Source organism: Sinocyclocheilus rhinocerous, unplaced genomic scaffold, assembly GCF_001515625.1.
Source record: "Sinocyclocheilus rhinocerous isolate Xijiao unplaced genomic scaffold, SAMN03320098_v1.1 scaffold1243, whole genome shotgun sequence".
In the NCBI taxonomy this organism is placed as follows: domain Eukaryota; kingdom Metazoa; phylum Chordata; class Actinopteri; order Cypriniformes; family Cyprinidae; genus Sinocyclocheilus; species Sinocyclocheilus rhinocerous.
Window position 1 is genome coordinate 2,446,882 of NW_015626033.1, and position 25,902 is coordinate 2,472,783.

The following is a 25,902-nucleotide window of genomic DNA, read 5'->3' on the forward strand; positions in this document are numbered from 1 at the left end:
GGAACACTCTGATCTGAAGATCAACAGGGCCGAAAAGCCATCTGTGCCCAAGCTACGACTCTGTTATAGGACGCCTATAACTGCTAATCTAAACCAAAGGTCAAAGAAACACAGTGGCCTGAAGAACGATCCACTTAAAGCATCCTACAATCACACACACACACACAGTCTGGTCAGCTATCCTTGTGGGGACTCTCCATAGGTGTAATGGTTTTTCTACTGTACAGACCGTATATTCTATTGCCCTACACCAACCCTACCCCTCACAGGAAACTTTCTGCATTTTTAGATTTTTAAAAAACTTCATTCTGTATGATTTATAAGCTTTTGTACCCGTGGGGACCACAATTTAGGTCCCCACCGTGACACGAGTCCCCATGAGTCTGTGTGTATTCAGGTTTAAGTCCCCACCAGGATATATAAACCTGTACACACACACACACACAGTGTTGGGAAGTGAAGTGTAGTGGAGCAGCTTTCAGTCTCACCGCCACAGAAAAACAAATCTCAGTCTCATCATGAACCCGACTTAAGTGCTACACTAACATGACAGTAACCTTACCTGATCTGCTACAATAAAACGCACATTAAAAGCTTAATAAGGCCTGTACATAAGTTACTGTTTGTGGTGCAGGAGTTCCCTTACAGTGTTAAAATACAAAAACAACTTAAAAGCACTATGGGAGAATACAGAAATTAAATTAAGGCAAAAAATAAACATTTCAATGATATGTTTCGATGGAAGGCTTATCAAGTGATCCTTTCAAACAAGACGTTGCCACTGAGCAAAATCTTCACTCATACTGGCCCTTATTTTATGCAGAAATTCTACGACACACACTCTTCTCTTTAAGGCATATGAAAACTACTTAAATCAACAAAGGCACCTAGTGTAAATGTACAAGCTGGGTTCAATCTATATACAAAGGTATTTTCAGCCTTCATTTGAAGAGTCTTTGCATAATGAACTTCAAAATGTCCTACTATATAGCATTTGAATATATTCAGTTTATGCGAATAATCATGCAAAATATTGGATAAAGCCTGAGACCATGTTATACAATGATGAGACAAAATAAACAAAATGGTAACCATACCCTGCTGGGTAGGGAGCACATTCACTTATTGATACAAAAAAATATATATTTGAGATAATTACTTTCCTTCATTTTTCTGAATAGCATCATGCAGATACTCCAGATCAAACATTTTCAGAAAAAAAAGACAAGAAATAAAAACAAGAAACAACAACTGAACATTAAAGCTCTGAAGTATTAACAGACTGCTCTGTGGCCGTCTTTTCCATTTTTTTCGTGCATAATCTTAAATTGATAATTCACCAAAAAATTAAAATTCTGTTACCACTCACCTTCATATCATTCCAAACGGGTTAAGACTTTTGATTTTCTTTGAAACAAAAATTAAGATACTTTTAATCAAACCTGCAAAATTTCTGTACCTCCTTTGAAATTCCACCTAAATACTGATGCTTCAAAAAGTTCATAAAAAGATCATAAATGTAATCCATATGGATCAAGTGGTTTAATCCAAGTCTTCTGAAGAGACATAATTGGTTTATAAAATTAACAGAATTAATTCAAGCTTTTATTCACATTTAAACACTGAACAAGAACATAGAACCAGAATTTCAACTGTACTTGCTTGATGCGTAACGAAACATCATTGGTTCTTGTGCATCATGTATGTTTCATCTTTTATTTACCATATTTGATGTGCTCTATGTATGTGCATATGGATTTATTTTACAATCTTGAACTTTTTAAAGCGTCCACTTTTAGTGGAATAGACTTTTTTTTTTTTAATGGATCTCTCAAATTTTTTATAAAAAATATCCTTATTTGTGTTTTAAAATTGAACAAAAAAAGTCTTGTGTATTTGGAATGCCATGAGAGTGACTAAATAAAGACAGATATTTCATTTTTGGGTGAACTGTCCCTTTAAGTATTTTAAAATGACATCAAAGATAAGAATTCAAGAGCAAAAGCCAGCACAAATCAATATCCCCTGACCTTGTGTGCCATCTTCATCTCAGTAGGAGGCAATAGCCCCCAAAAACCAACAAAAAGCCTCCAAATCTACAGGCATGTCACCCAGAGCTCGATAAGGCTATAAACTGAGGAGAATTTCCCCTGTGGTTTTGATCGTGACCTCTCTGTGAGGCAACAGACCCATTAACGTCTTTACTAGATTACCCTATTAATCCATAAAACCGTGAGGACTCACACATTAACGCCCTTTTAAAACTCCCTCTCTCTCTCTCTCTCTCTCTCACACACACACACACACACAGGTTTGTTTTTGTGAAAAGTGGGGACTCTCCATAGGCGTAATGGTTTTTCTACTGTACAAACTGTATATTCTATTGCCCTACACCAACCCTACACCTAAACCTACCCCTCACAGGAAACTTTGTGCTATTTCAGATTTTCAATACACTCCATTCTGTGTGATTTATATGCGTTTTGAAAAGTGGGGACATGGGGTAATGTCCTGAAAAGTCACCTTCTCCTTGTAATACCTATGTCATACCCTTGTCATTATACAAATTTATGTCCTCATTTGTCACAAAAACGCACACACACACACACACACACAAAAAGTACACCCAAAGTGACATTGCTGACAGTACAAACTGATGCATCTCAAGAAAGTAAAGGGAGACAGCAGTCTAAAGTAAGTCTCTGCTGGAACCGGTTGTGCTCAACTCTGGGGGTCCGTGTTGTTGGCGTGATGCGGACCGTCCTGTTCGTTGATGGTGTGCAGATGGAGGCAGACTGGAGGTCGCTGATGCTCTCTTTGCTCTAGAGGCACATCTGAGGCAGCCAGGTCCTGTTCCTCATCCCCCGAACCACGAGGAGGGCTGCCGCCGCCGCGGAGGTTGCAGCTATCACAGAAGTCCTGCTCCTCGAGCACCCCTCCATCCGTGTGCCCTACAAGCTCTTTCATCTCCTCCTCTCCATCCCCGGGCCCTTGGTTGCAAACGCATACCTCAATCCCAGAGTCGCCTGTGAAGCGCCGGTGGCGTCCTGGAGTCTTGTCTTCGCTGTCGGGAGAACGGTCTTCTACGGGTTCAGTCAGATCCTCGCCCGAGCTGCACTGTTTGATGGGGCTGTGTGAGGTAGCGCACGCTACCTGCTGGGGCTGCCCGTCCTCTCCTCGGCTGAGGTACTGTGCTTTGTGGGTGTTTCTGACAGGGCGGTGTGCAGTGGGAGTATGTGGCTGCTCTACACAGGGTCCCAGGGAACAGTTCTCAGATGCAGACAGGACGACGGGGCTGGACTGCAGTGGAGGGCAGAACTCATCTGGTTGTTCAGAGCACAGGGGGTCAATGCTGGTGGACTGGCCTGGCTGAGAGGCACTGTACGGAGGCGGGGGCGTCGGAGGTCTGTTCTCAACTTCCTCGTATGCCGGTAAGAGGTAGCCAGACAGGAACCCTGGAGAAGAGGACGAAGAAATGCATTTATTGACTGACCGTGACTAAAGCATGCATTTCTTCTAAGGGGCAATGAACAGATCAAGTAGTAGCTCTTCCAAGCTGTTAATAACTTGATTCAGATATTATTGTTAGCTATTTACAGACAGTTTTCACCGATCTGCATACTTACATTTTATCCAACTTGTACTGCTTTGTTGGGCATTCTATAATAACACATAAATGTACCCAATCTATCTCTGTTTACTATTCCACTTACATTATTGTATATTTTAAAATATATTTCATTGTACACTCTTAGAAAAAGGTTATAGAACCTTTTTATAAGAGTTTACATTGCACATAACTATAACCAGAGATGCAAACAGGTAAGGGGGAAAAAGGTGAGAACATTGCGCGGATTGGGGGCATGCTCCACATGGAATTTCTTTTAAAGATATTTGCTTTACATGCTCATTTGTAGTAACTTTAAGGTATTTTAAAAAATATTTTTATTACCTTATATGTCCAAAACTGTAATTTTTCACAAAATTAAAATTAACATTTTGTTGCAACATTATACAAAAATCAAGATTTAATATATTTGGTCAAAATCCTATGTTATAAAAGATGAAGTGCTATGCAGGCTATTTAAGACAATATTGGCTGATTAGACGGCAACGCCGACCAAAAATGCAAAATGTCTCTCTTCAACGTTCCCACATCTCAGACCTAAAATATATAAAATATTACCCTTTTTAGACACAGTTTCTGAAGTAAAGAGTAAAGTAAATACTATACAACCAGGGGCCAGTCGCATAAACTTAGCCACCATATTACTAGTTTGACCAACTAGCAGTTGCCAAGGGGTAATCAGTCTTACTTTTCCAATACAAATAAGACCAATCTACCTTTTCATAACTGAATTAAAAAGTTATGACCAGTCTTGAAGAAAAAAATAGATGGCTAACCTTTTAAGACTAGTCTAAACAAGTTTATGCAACCAGCCCCAGTTCTTTATTTACCCCTGTAAGATCACAAGTACCCTTGTAAGACCCCTCCCCCCTCATAAAAACACTTTCTCATTGGATCTAAACAAATCTCATAGGTGACCTATTTTGATCTCTAAAAAGTGAGAAAGGTGAAGAGTTTGCATCTATGTATAACCCCAATCATCCTATTTCTTCACCTGTACATTAGCGTCTGATCCAATCTGTGGCCAATACTAAATTGCACCTTGGGAGATAAATTCATATTGTATTGTATTGATTAGAGGTAGAATGACAGGGGAATGAATCGGGTACTGACTGAAATAGAAGGGTAGAGAGGTGTAATTATGGGCTTCTCTGTAAGCGATGAGGTTGATCTCATGCTGCCGCTGCTGTTGTTGCAGTCTGTGTTTGGCTCGACGGTGGTGGCACAAACAGCAGCAGCCCAGAATGATGATGAGAGTCAGGACCAACCAAAACCCTGATGAAAGAGCACACACATAACACAGTACTGTTAATGAGTGAAGAGAACATCGTGTCCGAACCAGGCACAACACACCATAAATCACAATTCTTCCATGTTAATCTGAGTCGTTGTCACCAGTGTTGTCTGACAAGAAGACGTTTTGTTAGTTGCTTGGTTTCTATTTTCATTGCGTCTTGTCTTAAAGCTATACCCTCAGTCAAATTTCATTAGTCTAACATTTTGATTGGATGCACACTGTGTACACGCTATTATTTAAAAGTTTGGAGTTGGTATGATTTTTTAAAATGTTTTTGGAAAAAGTCTCTTATGCTCATAATGACTGCATTTATTTGATCAAAAATACAGTAAAAAGAGCAATATAGTGACACAGTATTACAATTTACAATAACTTTCATATTTTAATACATTTTAAAGTGCAATATATTCCTGTGGTGGCAAAGCTGAATTTTCATCATCCCTTACTCCAGTCTTCACTGTCATATGATCCTTCAGAAATCATTCTCATATGCTGATTTGGTGTTCAAGAAACATAAATTTTTTATACATTGATGCATTTTTTTATACAGTGATACTTTTTTTTCAGGATTCTCTGAAGGATAGAAAGTAAAAACAAAAAAGGGTTTATTTGAAATAGAAATCTTTTGTAGCATTTTAAATTGTCACTTTTGATAAATTTTAAGCATCTGTGCTTAAAGTATTAATTTCTTCACAAAAACAAAACAAAAATCTATAAAATACTTTCATATTGGTACAGAAATGTCTTCTCCCAAAACAACCTAACAATCTGGCACCAGATCACAAGAGAAGAATGTGCTGGACATTAGGGTGTGACGCTCATCAGCTAACGGTAAGAGTCGTGTGGGTCAATGTCATGTGTGTGAAACTTTGCCCCAAATAAAGCAAAGACCTTTTCTGGCAGACATGGGGTCCACTTTTCCTAACAGAGAAATTTAAGGCAGCTGTTTACAGGGGCTGGTCTGATCCGGTTACACTGGATTTGTGTCTGTCCGGGTCGCATGTATTTGGCACGTTGTACAAAACCCAAAGTGCAGCCCCTTGACTCAGCAGACGATGTGCTGTAATTACCGTGGAGATGAGGTTAGTCCTCAGCTATTAAAATAGATGGTACACCAGAGGGAGAGGGGTAATTTGATAACACAGAAAAGGAACACCGCCTACGGGCGTGAACAGGGCAGAACAACAACTAGATCAGGGCCAGCCAATGACATAAAAGTTAGAAGCAACACACACATATCATACCCATAATTAAAACCTATGAAAGATGTTTAAAAAAAGGACAAAAAAAACATAATATCCGTTTGTACTGTGAGGTCACTTACATTTGTGCTTGAAATTATAGCAGATCTAGTTCCAGTAAGCTGCGTGATTGAACACCTAAATCCCATTACTATTTACGGAAACAAAACAATTACAGTGTCAAACATGAGCCATGACTTGGGATGTCTTTTCCCAAGGCATGCCGCCTCCTGTCCAACCCATAGCTGGCATCAGAAGCTTGGGCTGCTTACTGCAAACAACTTGAGAACAAAAGCAAGTGGCACGTTACACCCCTTAATGCTATTACAACTGTATTTAAATGCTGAATCATTTCAAAGTTGAATGTAATCTAATTTAAAAAAATCTAGACAGGCTGCCTTTTCTATCAGAGTTTACAGTGTCCTGGAATTGGGACGACTGTAATTTACACAACCAATATGCACTTGAAGTGACTACAAACATATCCAAAGCAACTGGAGGATGTTTCAGACACTATAGAGAACATATACACCGTGGACTGACCTCATCTTACAGCATGTGTAGGCAGCAAGGACTTAGATACTTACACCACACCTCGTAGTAATAGCTGCAACACTGAGATTCCCCACAGCAGTGGCCCGAATCACAGAAGTAGCTCTGGTTGTTCACTCCTACACAAAGCAGACGGGTCTGCAAAACCAAACAAATATAAGCATATTATCAGCACAGATCCCAGAACAGCTCTGTGCAGCAAAGGCTTTTTTATGGCGATAAACTAAAATGAAATTACATTTCAGTGCAATATATAGCCAAACTAATAAGTACAGTAATATATAAAGTAAATAAATCACTCCAACACAGTGATACTGTGATACATACAGGTGATAATAAACAGCACATTAATACAGTTGACAGGCAGATCGCTATGCAAATCTTTGAGTGAGCAGACTGTATTATACTTGCATATAGTTACATTTGCTAATTAAATTAATATATAATAATGCTGATTCCTCTGCTCTCGTTTTACCTGTCTAAACCCCAGGAGAAAAGGCATGATAGGCGTCTGATAAGAAAATCAACACAGCAGAGACACAGAGTTTTGTTACACAGGGCTGCAAAGACCAAGGGAGAGACAGAAGAGGAAGGTCGGGCCACCCACCGCCCACACATGGTACAGTGCGACATGAACTGCTCCCTTTATTAGCCGGAGGGGCTCGATTTAAACGCACACATACACAGCCTCCCACATGGCATTTCAGACTCAGCGAGGGCTGCCAGGGAATGCAAGTAAACAGGATGAACAGACAAGCGGTCTGTGCTTTTCTCACATACACGCAGACATCGATGACAACTGCTGGCCTGACAGTTGTCTCGAGTGGTGTGCTAGATACAAAGGATAGCCAAACTGAAATCTTGCCTGTTGAACAATAGTCTTAAATTGACAGAAAAATGCACTTACTTTTGACTCATTTGAGATGATGATCAGTGATAACAAGCAGTGGAAAGCAAAAGTTTGAGTGTTTAGTGCTGCAAACCTGTGCAGGGTTGGACGTAGTGCAAAAAAATTCATAGACAGAATGGCAACTGGCAGCAAACAGCGGAGTTAAATTTATTTAAATTAATTTACACATTCCTGATCTTAGAAATTGGAACATCCAGAAGACAAAAATACCATTCAAATACATATTTAGTGATAATTTATGAAGCATTTAAGACGAACCAACCAGGAGCTCCAATGTTGTTAAGTGATGTTATATTAGACACTGTTATCCAATTTACGTCTACTAAAGACATACATTATCAGTTAATGCATTTCCTGGGAATTGAATCCGTAACCACATCTGCCGTTTATAGAAAAGCATAATTTACCCCAAAATGAAATTTCTATTATCATTTATTCCCCCTCATGTCGTTACAAAGCTCTATGACTTTTTATTCTTCTGCTGAACATAGAACATTTTTTGCAAAATTTTGGCAACAAAACAGCTTTGGTGACAACTGACTTCCATTGTGTGGATAAAAAACATTGAGAAATTTCTCAAGATATCTTCGGTTGAATTTTACAGAAGAAATAAATGACATTTTCATTTTTTGGTGAACCACCCCGTTAAGTACACAATGTTTTGCCTTTGTCTGTTATCTCCTAATTAATAGTTCAATACCTTTTTTTGAAATGGAAAAGGATGATTGTTGTGCTCAAAGAAAAACAAAAAGGTTATATAATCTTTAATTAAAAAAATAAAATTAATTGTCTTTTAAAGTTGAATTTACGTTGGAAGTTGATATGTACACTACTGTTCAAAAGTTTGGGCTCAGTGAGGTTTTTTTTTTCTTTTTGAAAATAATATTCAGCATGGACACATTAAATTGATCAAAAGTGACAGGAAAAACCATTCAGAAAATGACAAAAGATTTCTATTTCAAATAAATGCAGTTCCTTTGAACTTTCCATTCATCAGTGAAGAATCCTGAAAAAAACAACAACATAAAAATCATACAGACTTCTCAACTTTTGAACAGAAGTGTGTCATTTAAAAAGGTTGTGATGTAGAGCTTCTCATTATCCGGTCCTAATTCTTCTCTCATCAAAAGTCCTGTTTGACTTCAGAAATGTGACTATTGAAGTAAAAGCTGTGAACGCCATTTCATAGGCACAAAGCATGTGGTTTTTGTAATGTTAGCAGATCGAAGACCAGCTTATCTTTTAGGCACCTACATTCCCTCAGAGATAACACCTGTGGAGAGCAAACAGCTCACTCCCTGCTTTTTTCATTCCCTGGCCTTGATCTACCACCTGTCACAACAGAGAGAAGAGCATCTTCTTCATACACGCCTATCACAGTCAAGGCCAGAATAAAAGCACACAGTCAAAACAGCCTTAGCCCGTCATCGTTGAAATCTTTTAAATATGTGCTTTTTCTAGACAGCCAACATTAAAGTGTCAATCACAGTCAACTGTACAATTCAAACTGTCATTAAACAATTAAGATTGCAGAATGAACACAACCTTAATACCAATAAAACCTTGCGCTGATTGAAATATCCTATTGTACATCCTTACTTCAGTGGCAGCAGTAATAATAGACGCTTTTTTTATTATTTACCCATCAGAAAGGATAACATTAGGGCCGAGACAAAGCTTTATGAATCATTCATTTGGCTGTGTATTTACATGGAATCTCAGCAAGACCGAAATGGAACAGACTTTCCTAGAATTGTATTCTGTTTACAGATTAACATTGCTGAACGTTTTTGAATTAGTCTAAAGAGGAACCTAAATGTAGGGAACCAGGGTGTTAATTGTTGACTTTAACAAAGACTTAAAAATTCATACAAGGATATTGAAACACTTTACTCAAAAGCAGCCAAAGTCACCACCGACCGACTACTGAAATACCTTTCTTTCTTTGGCAACCAGCAGTTTAATGTTAGGCAAATACAATATTGCAGTCAACATATCAGGTCCCACATTATTATTATTATTATTAGGTGTCTTTAACTACTTAGCTAAAAAAAAGGTTAAATATATCTTACTGTGTTTTCAGAACTTACTGTGTTCTTGCTGCAAAACACTTTGTGGCTATTGAGGTGGGATACAGGTAAGGTTAGGGACAGGTTTCATGTAAGTAAAATGTACGTTTCATATAAGTATAGTGTAAAAACACGTATGAAATGATTAATTTAAATGCTGGTCTATTGTAGGTAAAGTGGGTCGACTTTATCTAGATTTAATTTACAATTAAAAGTAATGATGCCTAATGACGTGACACTGTTATAGTCCATATATCATAGATCAGTGAATGTATATTCCTGTACATTTATTTACCTTAAAAGCCATATAATGAACATAGCTAAAACTGTTCAGATCAGCAATCTAGGTTGTCATCGGAGTTTACTAAAACTTTTTTTTTTAAAGCGGACGATAAAGTTTACTTGCGAACTTTGTAAAATATGTTTGTGGCATGTCAGACTTAAAAATCTAAGTAAGCTTTGTTGTCAGTGCTGTGAACACAAACATACAGTCTGTGCTTCAAAACCTAACGAACTGACTACGTAGACAACATTGAGTACTATGAGCACAACATTTAAATGCACCTAAGGTGCCTCAAAATGCTGTCTAAGTAGGCAACTCACTAGGTTTTGAGCCGAAGCCACAATCTACCGGCTAGGCTAATAATGCTAACAAGTTTTTACCTCGGTCAGCGCTGCCTCCACTGTCACCGAAACGATCGGTCCAATGACCACGTTACTTACAAACAACCCCATTCCCTGTTTTATATATCCTACCCCCCACATTCCCGTGGCTTTCGACACATCTGCGACACGGTAGGACATTCAGCTAGCCTGCGAGCTAGCTTCAGTTACGTCTCTTTCTTCTTTCTTTCAACTCTCTCACAAACTCCGAAAGTCTCCGCAAGCCCAGCCCCCTGCTGCTATTGGTCCGTTCAAGCGAACACTTCCTGGTTTGACAACTAAACGGAGCGACGATTGGATGATTTATCTGTCGTTTAAACACAACTAAAGCGACGGCAGGGCGTGACTTTGTTGTTCTTTACCAGCTGAGATCAAGAAATCAGCTGATATTGAATTTAAAGGGGCAAGAAATGACATATTTCCCATATGCAAAAAAGAAAGCAAGCAAAAGCAAGAAAAAAAGCGATAGATAGGCTAGATATAATCGCACGGGCGGACAGAGAGAGAGGGAGTATTAATATTATTAATTATGACAAGTACACTGACTAAAAATCTTTTCCTGCATGATACAATACAGTAATGCAAGTAGATAATATAAGTAGTTATGTAAGTAAATATAACTAACGTAATTTGCCATGATGCGAAATATTGCAAGTATCTGCCAAATACTGTACTTTCATTTTAATCACACACTTTTACAGCATTTAATGACATTCCTTATGTCACAAATCATATGTCCCATGTCTGTGTTTTAAAGTATTTAAAGAGTATTTAAATAGATACATATTTTAGAGTATTTAAACTGTGATATGATGGTGGCTTTAAATACTCAGTAATAACATAACCTAAGAAATACGGTGGATTGCGAAATGTTCTAATGTTTGGAATAAATAAATATAGAATATTAAGAATACCAGACAAGATATAGGTCTACTCGGACAATTTATCAATGAACTATTATTTGCTGGATTCAGTTACCAAGGTTCTTAGGTATCTCAAGCATCTAACGTATAAAGTCAACTGCTAAATAACTACTCTGATTATTCTTTGTTAAAAATAGTTAAAAATGGAACATTTATGAATGAACCTTTTTCACTATCGCTCCAACAGATGCCAGTCCACACACACAGGGGATCCATTTATAGTGCCTTTCAAAAAAAAATGCCCAGATGAAAGCATTTTATTAGACAGGCTGTAGTGAAAACATTGGATTCGGACAGGCCTTGATGGCTTCCTAACCGTGAAGGCAGCATAGCTCAGGATTCAGACACAGCCTGGGTGTACGCTGTCATCGAGAAAGTGACAACCACTGATCCCTAGAAAATCAGTGTAATCTCTCAAGTAAACTTTTTTGTTTTGTGGTAAATGTTATTTTGACAGCCATAGCTAAGGGCTCTTACTCGCTTTATTCCTGGGACATATCTTTCCGATTTGGGACCGCGGCTTCTTAGGTGAGACCCTTTGAACCGAGCCAAGTTAAAAGGAACAAAAGCAAACAAATCACATTGTTCTTTTAGGAATTTTTCTTGTTCACTGCCTTTCATTTCTCTTTTTTTTAGGCACTTCTCTCATTCAGAACAGTGAAGTCAATGGATCCTTACATCCCAGCTTGACAAGTTAGGAGGATACAAGCTAATCCCCTTAATCTGTCTATTCTCCCGTGCAGTGCCAAAGGGGGAGAGGTACCCAGCACAAGTAATCCTGTAGAAAAAACAATAGGATTAGACCCCAGCTCTTGGAGTGACAATCAGATATCTACTGACTGATTTGCAAAGTAGGGTCGAGTTTCTTCAAATGAGCTTTTTTTCCCTCCTCTAGGGAAAAGGTGCCTTTCATTAACTGCTGGTGGGATTCCTTTAGGACAGATGCTGGAGGTCCGCATGAAAGGCATGTATTCTTCGCTTCCAGCACACAGGTCCTGGACTTCTCCAACAGCAGAGGCTGAGAGGTGGGGACGCACCATTGGCCTGGGCGACCGCTCCACCCCTTTACCCTCTGTCAACCCTTTTATAATTCAAACTCTAATGCTTTTAAAAAGTGTTTGACAGATGGATCAGATTCCTTTGCTAACTGAGGATACATGTAGCAGATCAATGAGGATAAATGATGAGGGCAATGTGAGATATGCTGCCTGTTCTTTTCATTTGTATGCAGCCATGCAACATGTTTTTTTTTCTGTAACATTTAATGAGATGAATGTCTTTTGGACAGTTGCTACTCTTTGATACACTTTTACAGTGGATACATATAAACCTATAGAAAATCAATGTTTTACCAACAGATATATACTACCATCTCCACAGAAAAATGTATCTACATATATAATTTAATTAAAAAATAAATGAAATAATAATAACATATAACAATTTATAATATAAAAGGTGTGCGTGTGTATTTTATATATTAAAAATACACATTTGATTAAATGTTTATTATTCAAATATTATATCATTATTTAATAGTTCAGATGTCCATCCTTTCAAATACAAAATATATGTATCAGAGTTGTTATAAAATACAAGTAGCAAGGCAATATATACATTTTTGATCATTTTCATTTTTTGTTTATTTTCAAGACATACATTATACATATATATTTATGAGTGTGTGTGTGCATGCTTTTTTTTGCCAATACTATTTATACATTTGCTATTTATACTTTTCTGTAATGTTTTTATTATTTTATATACATTTACTTTCTATATATTTAATATATTTTCTTAATTTATTATTCAAATATTATTTGAATTGTTCAGATGCATTCTTTTCAGCAGTGAAAAATATTGCCTGTGCCTTCAGTGTGTCAGAATAAAATGCAATAGTTGTGTCTTCCTTGTGACCTTTAGATGGCACTATTGGTATAAAATTACCCCAGAATCCTCTGTGATGCGTATGTAGGTTGAAGCCTATTCCTGGGTGTGTGATTAGCCACTGTGACACTTGATATTTAACCACAAGCTAATGCAGCTTAGGAAAGGCATTGTCCTGTAGGAAACAAGGGTCGCCTGCACTGAAGGAAGTCCTTGATTCCATTTAAGTCCAGTGAACTTGGCCAAGCAAAACATAGTGTGACTCTTAAAATCTCACATTACTTTTCCAGTCCAGTCCGTAAATAATGAGAACAGTTGTGGATTATTGGGCAAGTGAAAAATGTGTGAAATTCACCTGAACCTACTACGTGGTTTTGAGGTGAAATAGTCATTCTCATATTAATAAAAGTCAAGACCATCCTGCGAAATGTGAACAGAGAGTGTGAAGATATGAAGTCCTTGATCATGTATCTCCAAAATATAAAACATGTTCAGAGTTGAATGACTAAAGACATGCTTTCACCCTCCTTCAAGTCTAAGGTAACATGACGGATACTGTTTCACCTGCTAAACACTTTGCTCTCACAGCCAAATAGCTTGGCTTCCCGCTATTCTTCCAACATCTGCCGGGAGAACCACGGTGTAATTAAGGCTTTAAAAAGGTATGCCAGAAAGCTCAGCAGATGCATCATTACAGTCTTCGGCCTGTCTTTTGAAAGCTAAATTTATGAAGCGGTCTTTGCTCAGGTCTCTATCAGTGGTTTGCACTCTTCACTCTGAACGCTGTTGAGATGCTAGAGCATGTGTCCAGCATGGGAATAGATGCTGTACAGACAAACAAAACAACCAGAGCTAGGAATTAAAACAAATTAGATCACAATGCTTTCAAAAATGTCATCAGCGGTTTCTCGTGAGTGCTACTTGCCATCCAGATGTTTCTTCCGAGATCAAAGCAGGAATGTGCTCTGATGGTGTAAATGTATTTGTTGTGTAATACTGGTAGATAATGTAAACCCTTGTGCAGGAAAGTAGACCTTTTGTCCTTAAATTGCCAGTATGATTTTACAGTGATTTGTGCAGGTGCAAAGCGTGTAAAGTGGGTTTAATCCCACGTCTTTGTAATCATTGCCTTTTTATATACCAGCATTTCCAAATCTGTGCTGCGTGCACAGGCAAGTGTAAAGATAAAGTGTAAATAATCATGTTACGCCAGACGTGACATTGGTTGCTCTGTGGACAATGTTTGTGTGTGTGTTCCTTTGTGTGCTGTAGGTTCCGAAAATGTAATCCTCAAATCCCTTTCCCATAAGGCGCCTCCAACCCCTCCTCACGTCCTCTGAAGGTCTTCATTACCTTTGTCAGAAACTCTGAGTTTGTGGCTCACCCACAGTTCCCCAAGGGCCTTTTGGTAATGACCTTGTGCTAGATATAAAAGGGAAGAAGAAGGGTGCAAGAAATAAAACTAGAATCAGACATAGTAAATATTGTATTATGGCAATTATGCTTTTACCGAAGCCACACTGTGTAAAATTCACTGCCTTCATTTTAGGAATATCCACAATGTCATCCTCAATATGAGTGAGTGCCCATTTCCTGCTGAGCTCCAAACCTATGGATTATTATTTATTAAACTGGCCAAGTCTTTGCGTCCCGGGAGGCCATATTTCCTGCATGATTGTACAATATCTGCATGGAGGTGTAGGCATTCCTTTTATCCTCAGTGACAAAATCAGCTAATGGATTGTCCCACATTGCATATGATCTAATTTATTCCGTGATTGACCATAAATCACATCAAGCCCAATATGAGCCATGGCTTTTACGAATTACACCGAGGAGCAACTGTGCTGTGCATTCTCTGGGCTGTTCAACGTTTCTTCTCAGTAGTTTCTAAACAAAGTATGGTTAGCATATGTTAGATTAAATATTCCTATGATGACGTTAGATGTTAGTGTTCCTTTAAAAGGATAGTTTGCCCAGAATTTAAAATTGTCATCATTTATTCATGTTCTTCATACAAGCTATGGCTTTAGAAGATTTGGAATATAGCACATGAGTGCATGAGTCACATGGACCACTTTTATGATTCTCTTATGGTGCTTTTTATATAATTTTTGAAGCTTGACAGCCCCAGTCCTCATTCATTACAATGAAAAAGTAGCCAGAATATTCTTAAATAACATAAGGGTGAATAAATTATGGCAAAAATCTTCATTATTGGGTGAACTATTCCACTAACTCCTATAATACAGATTTGTTTTTCTGCCAAAAATATTTTAAATAAATGCTATACTGTGTTATAAACAGCCTATAAACGGCCTAAGGAAATATATTTTTTATACTGAATTTTTTTTTTTTTTTGATGCCAAAAGATATTATAAAATGTAATTCAATGAGCAAGAAAATATATTTGCAATCTTAAAATATTCTATAAAATATAATCTAAATATATTTGGGTTAAATGCAAAATGTATTTTCCTAAATATATTTTGGAAAATAAAAATATATTTAGTGAATAAAACTTACAGAACATTTATGTAAATATATTGTAAAATATATATCAGCAATATTTTAAAAATATTTTAATTATATTTTAAATATACCTACAAAAATACTTTTTTTTTTTTTGCCATTTGGACTCATAACAAGTATGTGTATGACACATTTTATTTGTTTTTCTTTGACATCCCCGAGATGTTTTTAGGATAACATGGAGTTATCACAGAGGAATCCCAAAGTAAATGAGACCTGCCTGGAGTGTAATGGGACAATACCGTTGCATTGTCATCCAGTGACTGCACCAAATCCAAGTGAGCTTTAACATCAGAAGCATGAGGTATTTGTTTTGGGATGGCATGGATTAACCATGTCAGTGCAGGCCTCCGCTAGCTCTGGATGCTAATGCGCTCAGCTACTTCTATGCTGTGAGTCATTGCTTTGAGGACTAGTGAAAGAAGAGGTGTGTGACTGTCTTCTTTAGTTGTTCCGTTTCCCTCTTTGCAGATGTCCGGCTCCTGCACAGACCCAGCAGCCACCCATAGCTTTTAAAGCCTAACCTTTGACCTCAAATTTCTCACTTTACGGTGTATAACACTGGTCGAAAACACTTACAGGGTCACCAAATGTCTTCCTTGCCTCTTTAGGAACACCAGAGAAATTATTAAAACACATGTAACAGAAACAGTCATGATTTTTCAGTCTTAAAGGAATAGTTCACCCAAAAGTGAAAATTTACTGTAAATGTACTCACCCTCAGGCCATCCAAGATGTAGATGAGTTTGTTTCTTCACTGGAATAGATTTGCATTGCATCACGTGCTCACAAGTGGATCCTCTGGAGTGAATGGGTGCCGTCAGAATGAGAGTTCAACAACTGACAAAAACATAACATGACTCAAGTTCATCAATTAAAGTCTTGTGAAGTAAAAAGCTTCATGTTTGTAACAAACAAATCCATCATTTGTAACTTCAAACCATTGCTTCTGGCTAAAATATGAATCCTCCATCCATAATATTCACACAGACAGAGATTTACAAAACAACTAGAAGTCACTTAGGGGCCGTTTACACAACATTTTCAGCCAAAAACGGGAAACTTTTTATGCGTTTTGCCTGTTCCAATGGCGGAGTACATGGTAACATTACTGTTGTTGCTGCTCAAGAGTTTGCTAACGCTTCTTTAGCAAAGTGTGTATTTACTTCACCAATATTACAACCAACAGCGGAGACGCATCATATAAAACATATAATCGTCACTTCCCTTCAGGTACTGTTTACTAACAAGGTGACAGCGCCAACTACTGGCCTGGCATACGTAATACAGTGTTTTTGGCTGTTTTCGCGGATATGTGTAAACGCAAATTGTTTTGAAAACGTTGTCGTGTATACGTGAAACTTTTTAAAAACGCAAGGGAAAAACTTTTCCGTTTTTGACTACATCGTTGTCGTGTAAACGTAGCCTTATTTTCAAAGACAGTTCAACAACAATGACCACTGCCAATGGTATGTGGTTGAGACCAGTGATTCGACAAGATTATGTAAATGAGCAATGCAATGACTACCAATAGGAGTAAAGACACTGGCGCACACGTGTCTCTTGTGGGATACTGTAGTGAAGTGTCAGAAAGATGAAGTGCTACGGTAAGCATTTAATCATGGTAAAAAATGATGCATGAAAAACTGTCAAAAATTGTCAAGAGTTTGATTCATGCATTGATAATGATGATGCATAATACACAAATGCAATTTATATACAAACACTTTCCCCTCCAGGATGTTGATTTTTAGCAGTAAGAAAACGGATTTCTTGTCAACATAGAAAGACATCCCATTTATGACGAGATTTTCTAAAGCTACGGACAGTTACGATAATATTAGGACATCTAGCAACATGAAGCCAGCGACCAACTATAAGCGATAAAATGCTGTAAGTGTGAGTGAGGCATGGAACCAATATAAACAACTGACCAAGGAATTCAGAGACAGCCTTGGCTAACTGAGAACAAAAAAGACAACGTACAAAGAAAACAAAACAAAACACGTTTAATTGGCTCATTGTTGGAAAAATATACTTTGAGTTACAATGTATCTATTATCATATGTGCTGTGGTTTAGCATACATCCCCTCAGTGGGTGTTGGCAGCTCTGAGCAGTGTTTGTTTTATCTCAGAGGTCGCTGGCAATGTGTTAAGTCCGTTAAGACTCGGGCCACAGAAGGTCGTGAACCCTGCTTGCTCTCAGGAGCCTGTGACAGGGGAAATATCCACCAGGCCATAACTGTATCATTAGCTGCACTGATCATCCAAAGGCAAGATGGCTACTTCCCCATTTAAGGGTCTAAGACCATCACTAAGGGCTTGGAGGAGATGAAGAATGAGCCTTAAATTCTCAAGCAACATTAACGGATGGTTATTTCCAGGACTGGGGCGCTGCAGTTCTGAAGTCAAGGGAGTAGAGGACAGAGGCCAGGGCAGCGTACAGGTGAGTGGTGTTGAAGCACAGGCTGTACACTGGGCTGCTGGTGGTGGGTGCCAACTGGAACATCTGTCAACCAATTATTACAAAGATGAATATTACTATAATAAAATACCAAATGAAAAAAGGTGAAACATGCTCACAGTTACCTGTAAACAGCGGGTTTGTCGTTTGTCCCAAAGGCGGACTACTCCGTAGTATGATGAACCACTGGCAATCATGTGATTCTTGTCTGTCTTTATACAGTAAAGAGCGCTGTCATGAGGCTCCTCCCACTCCATCACACATTTCCTGTTAGAAAGGGAAATCATATTGATCAGCTGCTACAAATATATTCTACAAATATACTGCTTTATAGGGTAGTTCAAATAATAATGTCCTTAAGCTGACCAAATTATTAAATATGCAGAAGTGCACATGCGTTTTAAGAGCTACAGCAGAGGAGAGCATTTACAGGGAACAATGACTTAAACTGTGGTCTGATCTTCACACAAAGCTGTTGAAAGGACTACCTTTATAATGCTTTTGTTTGTTTTTTTGGAGCTTGACAGTCCCAGGGGCCAGTTGCATAAACTTGGTCACCATGTTAAGACTGTGCCTTAAGAACTTGTGTGACCAACTAGCAGTTGCCAAGGGGTAATCAGTCTTACTTTTCCAATACAAATAAGACCAATCTACCTTTTCATAACTGAATTAAAAAAGTTAATACCCGTCTTGAAGAAAAAAAATTAGATGACTAACTTGTTAAGACTAGTCTAAACAGTTTATGCAACATGACATTCTTCAAAATATCTTCTTTTGTGTTCCACAGAAGAAAGCAGTTATTTTAGTATCAGTGAAAAACTATTACAGGTTTTTATCGTATTTTTATTTTCTGTTTTCATTTTACTATTAAAGATATATTATTGTTTTTGTCAATTTTATTAGTCTTAATTTGTTTTATTTATTTTTTTTAATATGCCTATATAGTTTTTTTCCATTTTTATTTCAGTTTTAGTTGTTTTAGTAAGTTAACCTAAATGAAAATGAGAAATGTTGCTTTGGCAACTAGCTGAAATAAAATAAGTTTAAGTTTACTTATTTACATTTTAGTTAGTTCAGTTAAGATTTATTTTATTTCAAGTAACAAAATTATTTTTTTGGTTTTAGTTTTAGTATATAACTATAATAACCCTGGAAGAATGAAAGTCATACTGCTTTGGAATGATATGAGGGTGAGTAAATCTTGTCAAAATGCTCATTTTATTTTAAAATGCTCGATTTCTTTTAAAGAACAATGGGTTATTCATGTTCCCTTATAATTACAGCTAGGATTATCATAATGGACATCACACAAAAAATAAAATCACTGAATTAAATTTTCAACTTAAATGAACATATAACGTACAGCTATGCATATTTAGACACATTCTGAAGTACTGAAGTCCATAGTTACACCACAACTCCAGCCATTGGCACGCTATATTAGACCGGTCTTAAAGCAGAGGGCCAAAGCCACCATGGCTAGCTCTCTCTACGCGGCTTAAGGGCGAGTGTCTTATTTGTGCTGGCAGGCCACAAGGGTGAAACCTCATCCCTTGTTTACGGAAAGGAGCTTTCTTGTTTTAGAGCAGCTCGAGAAAAAAAGAGGGAAGGACAGGGCAAGTGTCTGCGCGTGTGCTGAGCCAATAGAGATCAATTCTCCATTAATGGTGTGCTGAATAAATCATGGAGAGGGAGTGTGGCTGGGCCGTGTGGCAGACAGCAGGGCAGCAGAAGCGTGCGGGAGATGTCTGGATTGCATCTTGCTGTGCTGCACAAGTGTACACACATGCACTCACACAGAGGAACAAAAACCTTAAATGTGGGCTGGGCCAGTCCTCTTACACAGAACATTTAATCATATACAATCAACAATTCACAATACAGTTTAATACACTGTCAGGAAAAAGTGCAAAATGTTACCTTTAGAGGTACAACAGCCTGTCACTTGGGGAAAACCATTAAAGAGACATCTTTGTACCTTATCCACCCATAAAAGGTGCATATTAGTACCTTAATATGTACCTTTAAGTACGTACATTATAGGGGTAAATAAGGATGGCCTTTTTTCAAGGAAGTGACCCATTGACAAGCAGTTGCATCTCTTAAGGTACAATTGTTGCACATTTTTGTGAGAGTGTACCTTGAAATTAAAATTAGTTATTACTTAAAAATGAAAACAACAACTCTAGCATCAAGTATTAGCAATTAATTTTATAAATGTAATATTTTATGGTGTTAGCTGGTTTGTTTCATTTAAAAACATTCCATTATGTTTGATAAAAGTACAGAAATGAGTATGACAATAAGAAAATTTAACAAACTGGCATGTAAGCTAATTCTCAATACTTTAGAGTGCAGCTCTTTATATACTGTATATATTTATCTCTTTATTTCCATCATGTTAGGAATCCTGTTCATTTTCTTGTCACGTAAATAAATCAAATTATAATTGAAGTCATGTATATAATATATAATATTATATTAACGAAAAAATAAGTAGAATAAGTATATTAGGCGGCTAATATAATAAATATTAGGTATCTTTAATGGAGTTTAAGCATAAAATTTTTTTTAAAAGTTTGTGCTTAAACTAATCCGTCATCTCACGTCTCCCATTTTTAACCCCTTGTATATGCAACGTGCTGAGCAATCAAATTCAACTCAAGAGACGTGCACACATCCTCCTCAATTATTCAAAATTAATCTAAAAATTTGTTTCACACACTTACCCATCATGTACAGTTTACTCTACAAGTGAATTAAAGTGCACTCTTTTTATAGACGATGACGACTTTCAGATGACTAACCGCTTTGAATCAAGACGTACCACATATTGAGTCCTGACTGGTCTTACTGTGAATTATTGATATCTTAAGAGGGGACATTTGCCCCTCCCCAAACTCTCCGGGGCCCTCTTTCAATCACCTCTGATTTGTGTTACTTGACTGCCCATATGCGATTGTGAGGATCCCCCCTCCCCAAAACCCTACACAGAGCCCCAGTCCACCCCACAAGTGGCTCGCTGATCCCCAGCACCCGCCCCGTTGTCCTGGAGACGCGCCGTGCCACATCAATATGGCCACCAACCGACGTGGACTTGGGTGGGTGAGAGTCCCGCCGCAAGAGCCTCTCTCGACGAGGGGGTCCTTTTCAATCTCTGAGAGGAACAATTGTGTCCACAGACCCAAGAGGAGGCTCAAGTCTGGCTTCTTTTTTATCTAAACGGTACTCTATGCACAGGAGGGCTTATTAGATTAACAGAGAACACTAATCTTCCTCACAGGCTCTCCGAGACGTACTGGCTAACTTTATTAGTCTCAGTAGACAAGGCCAAATCTGCTGACAGCACAGGTCAATGTAAGAACTAAGCCTAATTTAACTCTAATCGTAACGGCAAGGCGCTGGAGGTTCCCAAAACTGGGCAGTACCTGGAGCAGACACGCAAATCCCAATAGCGGATGAAAGTGTCGTATCCACAGGTAAGGAGCTGGAAGGGAGACTCGTAGGCGATGTCCAACACACCTGCGCCACGGCGGAACTCTGTACCGAGACACGACACCAGGTGACACCTGGGAAAAAAAGAGAAGAAGCTTGCAGATTATACCCTGTCAACTGGACAAGTGAGGTCATCTGCGTCTCATCGTCTGAGTATCAGTTTTATCAAAGCGATTTAGTGACTCGCAGGCTCATAAAACAGGTTGTGTTACTTGTTGAGATTGGAACATCTCCCAGTCTTAACATCTCGGAGTAAATAAGGATCTAATTTCAAACCAAACGCCTTCATTTGCTCGCTTAATCTCTTATTACCATCAAATCCCGCTATACTTGCGCGTTTCCAATGTCCGTGGACCACACAAAAGCTAAATTAAGTCTTAGGATGAAGAGATAAAAAGTAAACACCTTTCTGACTTTGAATGGGCTGCTAAAGCAGCTTAGTTTGGCCATAAGGTACGTTCTCAGATACGCGAGGAGTGGAAGAAAGGAGATGGAGGGTAGAAGTGGGGGGTGTCGGGACTAGCACCACGCTCCTATGATCACAGACCCAACAGGTCTATGGCGCCCTCCGCCCCCACCCGCGCCGCAGAGGCCAGATTATTGTAGAATCACAATTTCTTTGTTGCTATTTAATTCCCTCCATGACCGTGACTGTGTGCGACTTGTGGACCTTTGATACCTGGTCCCTAGCAACCATTTAGGGGAGCCCAATGGCCATAGCGACCACCCCCCACGTTCGAGGTCTCCTGTGAGCTTGTTCACCAGGGCAGACTGGTAATCCCCAACCTTCGCTCTGGGGGAGACAAGGGGGGTCTTTCTTAGGCACAGGCTCTTTAAGAGATAGGTCCCGCAGAACCAAAGGCCAAGACCCTGGTGGGCCTAAAGACAAACTCTCTTGTAGCCCCTTAGGGCATCTGCATACCCATCATTTACCCCTTGCTGCTAAAATAACACGCTGGCAACAACTTGAACTGATGACAGTGCTGAACAATGGAGACAATCAATTAAATGATGCAAAACATTTGTTTGCAAAACATGCAATTTGCATCAGATATTTCTTTTTTAAGTGCTTTAGGAAATTGTGTAAACTCAGGTCGGGAGAGAAAGAGAGAGCGTCCAACGTCTGCCTGGGACGCTCTGCAAATGTCAAAGCGCAAAGTGAGAAAAACAAGCATCGTAAAAGAAGTCCTCACATCTGTGCTCTGATTTTAAAGCCAGTAATAGCACTGTTCCAAGTACAACAGCAAACACCCAGGATTCTTAAATTGTTAGGTCACAGGTTTTTTATGCGTTCCATGTTTTTTTCTCCCATTTTAGAGAGAACCTGTGAAGATTACAGGATGGAGGATAACCATATAATCTTTTAAATTACTGCATCTGCATGGCAGGCGACCTTGTTCTTCCAGCGTCTGATCTGTTTGGGAACATGTGGCGAGACTGTCCCTTCTCCAAACGTCGTCTGATCACGGTTGGTTCGACGAGAGCTTCTGATTGAGTGAAAAAAGGTTAGAGGGCTGCTAAGGAAAAATTGATCTTCGATTTAAACTCAAGAGTACAGGAGTCATTTAGCAGAGTGATGGCACGTGTTTTATTAAGGTCAGAAGGTGAAATGGACAGATTAATTAAGACATGAGAGCGACCGTCCCAGTGGAGTAATACATACAGTGTGTCCGCCAGCATTCCCTCTCGAACGCGGCTCAAAGGCTGCCAAACAAAGGTGGTTTGCCTTCTCCTCCTTTAAGCAAGCAAAACTAGAAATTACGTAACAATAAGTGGGGCCCTATCGTGGCTTTTTTCGCAGCTCTTGCAGAAGGAGACGTCTAATGTTCAGACATGTGGAAGCTTAGAGGTCACTAACAGACTTGTCAGGGGCAACTGTGATATTTGCAATCTGCTAAAGTGATCACATGAACAAATACAGACAGAAAAACTTGAGGGAAAAAGCTTTATTTTCTACATCCTTTTAAAGCGTTCCTCAAAGAGCAACTGACCTCAACCTAATCCTCTTTGACCCCTGGATATGTTTAAGCTCAAGCAAAAACAGCACTCAGTACTTGCAATATTCATCCACACACCCATACAGAATTTGTAGCTTTTTTTTTTACTAGAAAATCTGCAGAAAATTTAAATGAATTTAAATATAGCAAAATGCATTGGCAAAGCACAGACACAAAACACACTCTTATTGGGAGTTAAAAAGTAGAATGACATGTTATTTAAAGGGGTCATATGATGCTGCTAAAAAGAACATTATTTTGTGTATTTGGTGTAATGAAATGTGTTTATGCGGTTTAAAGTTAAAAAAACACATTATTTTCCACATACTGTACATTATTGTTTCTCCTCTATGCCCCGCCAAATTAATAAACTTTAAATTAATTCATAGTATATAAATTAAATTAAATACAAATTATAATAAATTAGTAACCAAAATAAAATGTAACAAAAATATTAATTATATATTTTTATACATTTAATAATTTAAAATGTATTTAGCATATCTAAATTGTAAGAAAGAAAACAATTACATACATGCATATCTATGGTCTTCTGCAATTGTGGTTTCATATAAAATATATTTATAATGTATATTTGTAGTCTTTATAGAAGCAAAATATTCAAATGGCTTTTAAACTTGCCTTTTTGCCAAAGGACCACCGACTACTTAAATAACGCAGTTAGATCTTCATATTTGTTTAAAAACAAACATACTTTCCAACAGCCCTAAAGACGGTTGCAAACAAAGGTCCTTCCTTTTTATGTTCTGATATTGCTTGGGAGTTTTTAAATCCCTATTCTGCACTATAAAGAATGGCATGTGTTCGTAATTAGTCATGAGTTATGGTCTCAGGGCCATCAAGAAAAATGGTGGGGCTGGCCTCCTTAACAGTCCTCTGTCTCTGTTTGACCATTTGGGCCACACACACACACTTTATGAAAGGGAACTTTAATGAATTGATGGATTTTGAAAAAGGGCAATGCTGAAGACATTTCTTTGGGTGTTAGATCCACAGGAAAAGGTCATTTTGAGCTAACGCTCTTGTAAGGTTAAGTGTAGAGGGTAAACTGGCACAGGGAAGCTATGGGAAACAGTCAGCGCCCTGAAAGGATGTGAGACAGGTACATAAAGAGCCCTGCTGAGGTTTTCAGGGCCTAAAACAAACAGAAATCGCATTGCGCCGTCTGCATGTCAGCCAATTTAGCCCACAGTCGAAATAACCACCAGCAAAGAGGAAAAGAAAAAAAAGAATGCCATGGAACAGGACAATGGAGACTTTTAAATGTCACACGCGTTATCTTAAAAACAATGAGATTGCAATTTGTATAACACAGCTCTTGGTAGGATCCAGGCATTTAACCCTTTTCTTTGAGAGAAAAAATTTCAAGAATTTCTGCCCAATTGTGAGATTCTTTGATGGCAAGAGCCCCACGAAACTTAGGGGTCCTTTTAAAGCACCACTTGTGTGTCCCTGACTCCGGCTGATCATAGACTTTTTCCCTTTAAAGAGGAGAAAGACATTAAAGAAAGAACATAATTGCCATGTCCAGGGCAGAGTCAGAAATTCTGAGAAGCTGGAAATGTTTCCAATTTCTTAATAATGAAAGTTTAATGAAAAGTTGGCACAGACAACCTAATGCATATTCAAGGTCTAAATTAAACTTTTTGTTACATAAAATTGAGCCATTAATTTGTCTCACCAATCATGAAACTCTTTTTTGCATGATATTTATAAAGAACTGGAAAAAATAATGGACTTATTTAATCACATTTGGTGTTTTGATCAATTTTGCACCCTTTGCATTCTAAAAAGTAAATATCACTTAATAAATTTACATTAATAATAAATTTACATTAAAGCAATATTGCAATCCATTTTGGCAAAACAATAAAACGTCTGCTTGTTTGGTGTCTGTGGATTGTCTGTCTTCAGCCTGATGATTATCAAGTAACTTTTCAAGCGCTTGACTTAAAAGACATCATAGAAGACAACATGCTAGTAGAGTGCTGGCTAACAGTTGTGAAATCTCAATGTCCCTCATACTCAAACTCTCTTCTTTACTTCCCTCATAATGCTGTAATTAGTTTAAGCAGCCGGTCAGCTGGTACTTTGAGACATGAGGGTCTGAGTGATCTTGGCCAGTACACGTCCTCTCTATTATTCCTCCATCCAGTCAACAGGCCCTGCTAAAAAAAAAATAAAAAATACACCCCGATCTTTCAAGAACATGTTAAAAAATG

The 25,902-nt window shown here is 38.2% G+C and overlaps 2 protein-coding genes across 5 annotated transcripts in view; both read right to left on the minus strand.

The window, feature by feature from the left end:
• Window positions 1-2,581: 2,581 nt before the first annotated feature.
• On the minus strand, window positions 2,582-10,614 carry LOC107708389 (WW domain binding protein 1-like). Of its 2 annotated transcripts, none has more exons than XM_016512592.1 (4): window positions 10,361-10,614; window positions 6,754-6,856; window positions 4,742-4,903; window positions 2,582-3,455 (listed from the first exon to the last, which is right to left on the minus strand). In XM_016512592.1, the coding sequence occupies exons 1-4, from the start codon at window positions 10,499-10,501 to the stop codon at window positions 2,722-2,724; spliced, it is 1,140 nt and encodes a 379-aa protein (XP_016368078.1). In that variant the 5' UTR covers window positions 10,502-10,614; the 3' UTR covers window positions 2,582-2,721. The 2 variants fall into 2 exon arrangements, with proteins under 2 accessions (XP_016368078.1, XP_016368084.1); XM_016512598.1 differs by lacking the exon at window positions 10,361-10,614 and adding an exon at window positions 7,194-7,411.
• A 6,715-nt stretch (window positions 10,615-17,329) lies between these two features.
• Window positions 17,330-25,902, minus strand: part of LOC107707737 (F-box/WD repeat-containing protein 4-like) — a 28,250-nt gene continuing 19,677 nt past the window's right edge. Inside the window, exons 6-8 of one of the 3 annotated variants that reach the window (XM_016511837.1) lie at window positions 21,596-21,736; window positions 18,293-18,434; window positions 17,333-18,212 (exon numbers count right to left, since the gene is read on the minus strand). In XM_016511837.1, the coding sequence (XP_016367323.1) occupies window positions 18,078-18,212; window positions 18,293-18,434; window positions 21,596-21,736 (418 nt within the window). In that variant the 3' untranslated portion in view covers window positions 17,333-18,077. Of the gene's footprint in view, window positions 18,213-18,292; window positions 18,435-21,595; window positions 21,737-25,902 lie in introns of all 3 variants that reach the window. The other 2 variants (XM_016511828.1, XM_016511845.1) reach the window with 2 other exon arrangements.